The following is a 7,405-nucleotide window of genomic DNA, read 5'->3' as shown; positions in this document are numbered from 1 at the left end:
CTTGGTATATCATGGCATAAATGATCAATATTAGTATTATGGATAGGTAATCTGATCCTAGGTCTGTGGTACAACTTCTACCCCAAGATACAGAATACACACATCACAACAGATTGTAGAGTTAAAAACCCACGGTAGCAATGAGGTCAGGTGGAGTCCTCGTCTCTCAAGGCGAAATCGCCACGCTATCTGGCGTAACACATCGACACAGTAGCTCTCGAGCATTAGTACATTCTAGAAACCATGCTATGGTGTGCATGAACACACACACACACACACACACACACACACACACACACACACACACACACACACACACACACACACACACACACACACACACACACACACACACACACACACACACACACACACACACACACACACACACACACGCCAAGAAGCATGATTGTCACATGTAAACAAACAAACAAACAGACAAACTGATAGTGAATTCAGACTTGATAAATTAGCCATTTTAGCAACCACACTAGTATTTACTGCCAAGTTATCAGCAGAAGTTTATCAAATGATATCATTGACTTTCAGTATCTGTTGGGTCTGGTTTTAAAATGTAATAGATTTGAGCAAGAAGCCAAGGCCGGTCCTCATGTAATAACTTAATAGCTAACAACACAAGAACATAGATGACATACAAAATAAAACAACGACTTGTGTTTTTTAGCTGATAAGAGTGAATGAAACATGTCTATGTTGTTGGCACTAACAGGTTCATGTATGGTATAAATGATTTATTGATTGATCATGGAAGCTCGGTCATTGATGATAATAGTACAGTTCCTAAGGACCACGGAGATCCTATTCAATTACTAGAAGGGCTATGTCATAATCCCTCAAGGTTCCAGAATAGAATGAAATGGCAGCCATTTTGGTCAGGGAGAAATCCCAAACCAGTCTAATTGGAATGAATAGCAGTAGAGGCGTAGGTGATGCATTTCCTGATTTTTACTTATGTAGGAAAATAAAAGATGTGATATATCACAAGTTGTGTAATTGAATCAACATCAACTATTGTCATATAGTTATAAATACAGTTTATACTGATGTTTGTAATACACATGTTTTGCATAAAAACAACCTCTAAAATATATTTCAACAGACCATAAATGTCACAAAAAATATATTGGAAAGTTGTGAGTGATTTTCAGTACTTGTTGCTTTTACAACTTGTCTAAATCCTATCATCAACTGATTTCAGCCGGTGTCTGGCTGTAGATTGACTGCACTGTTTGAATATAATGTGGGGCATTATGGGTAGTTCATTAAAAACATTTATTTAATCATTCCTCTAAAACATGCTGGCTAACAAACATACAGTGCAGATACATTCTTCAAAGTCATTGTTTTTACACAACATCTTATCACAACCCTCCCTGACCAACATGGTTGACCTTTATCTCATCATGAAAAGGTCCATTCTAGTATTCTATTTCCAATGAGTCAATCCTTCTCACAGAATTAGGAATTGAATAGGATCTCTATGGTCCTTCTCCTGTCAGAATCATAGATGGAATCAGGGAAATAGTTCCAGAACACCCAGAGAAGCTGGCTCCTCCCCCTGTTGCCGTTAGCAGCCCTGGAAGTGAGGCTGTGATTGGCTGAGGCTCTGGGTGGCCAGGAGACGCTGCTGCTGCTGTAAAAACATGATCACCTCAGGACTCCTCAGCAGAGACTGGGGACAGAACACACACACAGAGAGACACAGATACACACACACACAGAGAGACACAGATACACACACACACAGAGAGACACAGACACACACAGAGACACACACAGAGACACACACACATACACACACAGACACACACACACACACACACACACACACACACACACACACACACACACACACACACACACACACACACACACACACACACACACACACACACACACACACACACACACACACACACACACACACACACACAGAGAGAGACACAGACGTTAGTGTGATATGTAATGCATTGTCTGAATTCAAAATTTAGACCTATTTTGCAACAGCTAGAGATGTGGGTGAACTGGCATAACAACAGCAGGACAGACGGACAGTATTTACAGTCAGTCAGTATTTACAGTCAGTCAGTCAGACAGTTTACAGTCAGTCAGTCAGTATTTACAGTCAGTCAGACAGTATTTACAGTCAGTCAGACAGTATTTACAGTCAGTCAGACAGTATTTACAGTCAGTCAGTCAGTATTTACAGTCAGTCAGACAGTATTTACAGTCAGTCAGTATTTACAGTCAGTCAGTATTTACAGTCAGTCAGTCAGTATTTACAGTCAGTCAGTATTTATAGTCAGTCAGTCAGTATTTACAGTCAGTCAGTCAGTATTTACAGTCAGTCAGCCAGTATTTACAGTCAGTCAGTCAGTATTTACAGTCAGTCAGTCAGTATTTACAGTCAGTCAGTATTTACAGTCAGTCAGTCAGTATTTACAGTCAGGCAGTCAGTCAGTATTTACAGTCAGTCAGTATTTACAGTCAGGCAGTCAGTATTTACAGTCAGGCAGTCAGTATTTATAGTCAGTCAATCAGTATTTACAGTCAGTCAGTATTTACAGTCAGTCAGTCAGTCAGTCAGTATTTACAGTCAGTCAGTCAGTATTTATAGTCAGTCAGTCAGTATTTATAGTCAGTCAGTCAGTATTTACAGTCAGTCAGTCAGTATTTACAGTCAGTCAAGTGGTGCTTGCCTATTTAGTCAGGCTCTGTCAGGCCCTATTTACAGGCCTCTCGCCTCCCTACCACTGAGTCAGTATTTATAGTCAATCACCACCTTCAGACACCTGAAACCCCACAGTATTTAAGTCAGTCAGTTATTTCCCACTGGATGTCAGGTGAATGCACCAGTATTTATAAGTCAGTCAGTATTTACAGTCAGGCAGTCAGTATTTACAGTCAGTCAGTATTTACAGTCAGTCAGTATTTACAGGCAGTCAGTATTTACAGGCAGTCAGTATTTACAGTCAGTCAGTCAGTCAGTCAGTCAGTATTTACAGTCAGTCAATATTTATAGGCAGTCAGTCAGTATTTACAGTCAGTCAGTATTTACAGTCAGTCAGTGTTTACAGTAAGTCAGTATTTACAGTCAGTCAGTCAGTATTTACAGTCAGGCAGTATTTACAGTCAGGCAGTCAGTCAGTATTTACAGTCAGTCAGTCAGTATTTACAGTATTTACAGTCAGTCAGTATTTACAGTCAGTCAGTCAGTATTTACAGGCAGTCAGTATTTACAGGCAGTCAGTCAGTCAGTATGTACAGACAGTCAGTCAGTATTTGCAGGCAGTCAGTATTTATAGTCAGTCAGTCAGTATTTACAGTCAGTCAGTATTTATAGTCAGTCAGTATTTACAGTCAGGCAGTCAGTCAGTCAGTATTTACAGTCAGTCAGTATTTACAGTCAGTCAGTATTTACAGTCAGGCAGTCAGTCAGTATTTACAGTCAGTCAGTCAGTATTTACAGTCAGTCAGTCAGTCAGTCAGTCAGTCAGTCAGTATTTACAGTATTTATAGTCAGTCAGTCAGTATTTACAGTCAGGCAGTCAGTCAGTATTTACATTATTTATAGTCAGTCAGTCAGTATTTACAGTCAGTCAGTATTTATAGTCAGTCAGTATTTACAGTCAGGCAGTCAGTCAGTCAGTATTTACAGTCAGTCAGTCAGTATTTATAGTCAGTCAGTATTTACAGTCAGGCAGTCAGTCAGTCAGTATTTATAGTCAGTCAGTCAGTATTTATAGTCAGTCAGTATTTACAGTCAGTCAGTCAGTATTTACAGTCAGTCAGTCAGTATTTATAGTCAGTCAGTATATACAGTCAGTCAGTCAGTATTTATAGTCAGTCAGTCTTTATAGTCAGTCAGTATTTACAGTCAGTCAGTATTTACAGTCAGTCAGTAGTCAGTATTTATAGTATTTATAGTCAGTCAGTCAGTCATTTTACAGTCAGTCAGTATTTACAGTCAGTCAGTATTTACAGTCAGTCAGTATTTACAGTCAGTCAGTATATACAGTCAGTCAGTATATACAGTCAGTCAGTATTTACAGTCAGTCAGTATATACAGTCAGTCAGTCAGTATTTACAGTCAGTCAGTATTTACAGTCAGTCAGTATTTACAGTCAGTCAGTATATACAGTCAGTCAGTCAGTCAGTATTTACAGTCAGTCAGTATTTACAGTCAGTCAGTATATACAGTCAGTCAGTCAGTCAGTATTTACAGTCAGTCAGTATTTACAGTCAGTCAGTATTTACAGTCAGTCAGTATATACAGTCAGTCAGTCAGTATTTACAGTCAGTCAGTATTTACAGTCAGTCAGTATATACAGTCAGTCAGTCAGTATTTACAGTCAGTCAGTATTTACAGTCAGTCAGTATTTGCAGGCAGTCAGTATTTACAGTCAGTCAGTATTTGCAGGCAGTCAGTATTTACAGTCAGTCAGTATTTGCAGGCAGTCAGTATTTACAGTCAGTCAGTATTTGCAGGCAGTCAGTATTTATAGTCAGTCAGTCAGTATTTGCAGGCAGTCAGTATTTACAGTCAGTCAGTATTTGCAGGCAGTCAGTATTTACAGTCAGTCAGTATTTGCAGGCAGTCAGTCAGTATTTACAGTCAGTCAGTATTTGCAGGCAGTCAGTCAGTATTTACAGTCAGTCAGTATTTGCAGGCAGTCAGTCAGTATTTACAGTCAGTCAGTCAGTATTTACAGTCAGTCAGTATTTGCAGGCAGTCAGTCAGTATTTACAGTCAGTCAGTATTTGCAGGCAGTCAGTCAGTATTTACAGTCAGTCAGTCAGTATTTACAGTCAGTCAGTCAGTATTTACCGTCTGCCTGTGCATCTGTGTCCATGACTCACCAGTCTCTTCTGGTTGAGCACCTGTTCGATGAGGGAGGGTCTGGCCGGCCGGTCCCCCACCGTACCAAGACGCTGCTTGTTCACAGATACAGGCCTCTCCTCCAAGCTCTCCTGATCAACACAAACAAGTGTGTACACACACACACACACACACACACACACACACACACACACACACACACACACACACACACACACACACACACACACACACACACACACACACACACACACACACACACACACACACACACACACACACATAGAGAGTACAGTTCAACAAATAGCCATCACAGTGTTTAGACTAGATCAGAACTCTCTAGTCCTAGTCTTGGGGATCCACAGCAAGGTTTTGTTCCAGCCTTGTACTAAATATAACAGACCATTAAACATATGATGATTAGTTGGATATGTATTAGTACTGGGCTGGAACAAAATCATGCACATATATTGCAACGTGTTTGTGTGTTAGTCAGATACATTCTTACATCTTGTTTGCTAGTGGACAAAGCCTGGTCGCTCTTCTTCCTCTTGTACTTGTCTTTGTACATCTTGTTGCGGTGTTTTTTGCACATCCACGGCTTCCGCTGCTTGGCTACTTGGGTCGTAGTTTCCGTGCACCCGTCGTATGTACAAGTCTTTGAAACGTTATCTCTATCCCCGTAGCCTTCTTCATCATCATCATCATCGTCGTCGTCGACGTCGTTGAGTTCTTCGGGACTCGCAGCGTTATCCCGCGGGTCCGACGCGTCCAAAACATTGCTCTCCTCTTCGACATCATCCATACGCGACTCTTGACGCGTGACGACATTTCTACCGTCGACAACACCGCTCTTGTCAACGTAGTGCGTCTGTCCGTCTTTGGTGAGGATAATGCTCGAGTCCTTATTGTTGTTACCCGCTGATGAGTTACTCTCCTCTTCATCCATGATTGGGATATAAAAATATATATTATTACTAGTAACTTGTGAGTTTAACGTTAGCTGCCTAGTAAAAATTGGACTTTAGGTAGTTATCATGCTGGTAAGCTTGACATTCCCTCTCCTTCACCTAAGTAGATCTGAGTGAGTTCGGGCAATAAGTGATGGACCACGTTAAATTAACTGGGAAAAAACAGAATAATACGGTTGTACCTGACTGTTAGCTGCTCTAAAATAGTCAATCACATAATTGTATTTATAAATACCAGAAATGCTTGCTAGCAGACAAACATCCTCACAACAAAAATAAACGAAGACGAGGAGGAGTCTCTTCTCCTTCTCCGGTGAGGTTTATCTGCGGTTCGCATCCAAAAAAAGATGGCGCGTTACCGCCGACTACTGTACTGGAGGGTGGGCCGCAGGAGACAGGGAGAAACTAAACCCTACCTGCCAGACCCGTTAACTTAAAAAAAGACAACAACATATTTGAGACGATATAAAAAGGCGTTCTACTCAATATAATCTTGAAACAAATTTCCTGTTTTCCCCTTTTCCACCATACTAGATCTCAACCTCTCTCTTTCCCTCTCATACTGCCCACACTGACACCTGCTCCACGGTCTCGGTTTCCTGGCAATAATCACACTTTCCTGTTGGATGCGTTCCTATCACATTTAAGGTCTTATTCAACAGACTGTGTCCAACACTTAATCTTGTAAAAATAGCCTCCTCTCTTCTGTCCCGTCCTGCCGTCCTCCCCTCCCCAACTTTCCTCTGCCTGCCCTTAGTATCTCTATTCCACTGCTCCTGTCATCTCTACACCATCGCTGTCTATATCAGGCTGTTAACCTGTTATCTCTACACCATCACTGTCTATATCAGGCTGTTAACCTGTCATCTCTACACCATCACTGTCTATATCAGGCTGTTAACCTGTCATCTCTACACCATCACTGTCTATATCAGGCTGTTAACCTGTCATCTCTACACCATCACTGTCTATATCAGGCTATTAACCTGTTATCTCTACACCATCACTGTCTATATCAGGCTGTTAACCTGCTCCTGTCATCTCTACACCATCGCTGTCTATATCAGGCTATTAACCTGTCATCTCTACACCATCACTGTCTATATCAGGCTATTAACCTGTTATCTCTACACCATCGCTGTCTATATCAGGCTGTTAACCTGCTCCTGTCATCTCTACACCATCACTGTCTATATCAGGCTATTAACCTGTTATCTCTACACCATCACTGTATATATATCAGGCTGTTAACCTGTCATCTCTACACCATCACTGTCTATATCAGGCTATTAACCTGTCATCTCTACACCATCACTGTCTATATCAGGCTGTTAACCTGCTCCTGTCATCTCTACACCATCACTGTCTATATCAGGCTGTTAACCTGCTCCTGTCATCTCTACACCATCACTGTCCATATCAGGCTATTAACCTGTTATCTCTACACCATCACTGTCTATATCAGGCTGTTAACCTGTCATCTCTACACCATCACTGTCTATATCAGGCTGTTAACCTGTCATCTCTACACCATCACTGTCTATATCAGGCTGTTAACCTGTCATCTCTACAC

General features: G+C 41.1%; 1 protein-coding gene across 2 annotated transcripts; it reads right to left on the bottom strand.

Moving 5' to 3' along the window:
* Positions 1–948: 948 nt before the first annotated feature.
* LOC123995231 (regulatory factor X-associated protein-like) lies at positions 949–6,132 on the bottom strand. 2 transcript variants are annotated; one of them, XM_046298686.1, is made up of 3 exons: positions 5,370–6,132; positions 4,850–4,992; positions 949–1,693 (listed from the first exon to the last, which is right to left on the bottom strand). In XM_046298686.1, the coding sequence occupies exons 1-3, from the start codon at positions 5,808–5,810 to the stop codon at positions 1,684–1,686; spliced, it is 594 nt and encodes a 197-aa protein (XP_046154642.1). In that variant the 5' UTR covers positions 5,811–6,132; the 3' UTR covers positions 949–1,683. The 2 variants fall into 2 exon arrangements, with proteins under 2 accessions (XP_046154642.1, XP_046154633.1); XM_046298677.1 differs by having other exon boundaries at positions 4,882–4,992.
* Between the last annotated feature and the right edge of the window lie 1,273 nt (positions 6,133–7,405).

The sequence above is a fragment of the Oncorhynchus gorbuscha genome, linkage group LG02 (assembly GCF_021184085.1).
Source record: "Oncorhynchus gorbuscha isolate QuinsamMale2020 ecotype Even-year linkage group LG02, OgorEven_v1.0, whole genome shotgun sequence".
In the NCBI taxonomy this organism is placed as follows: Eukaryota; Metazoa; Chordata; class Actinopteri; order Salmoniformes; family Salmonidae; genus Oncorhynchus; species Oncorhynchus gorbuscha.
The sequence above is the reverse complement of the archived record's forward strand: the minus strand, read 5'-3'. Positions and strand labels throughout refer to the sequence as shown.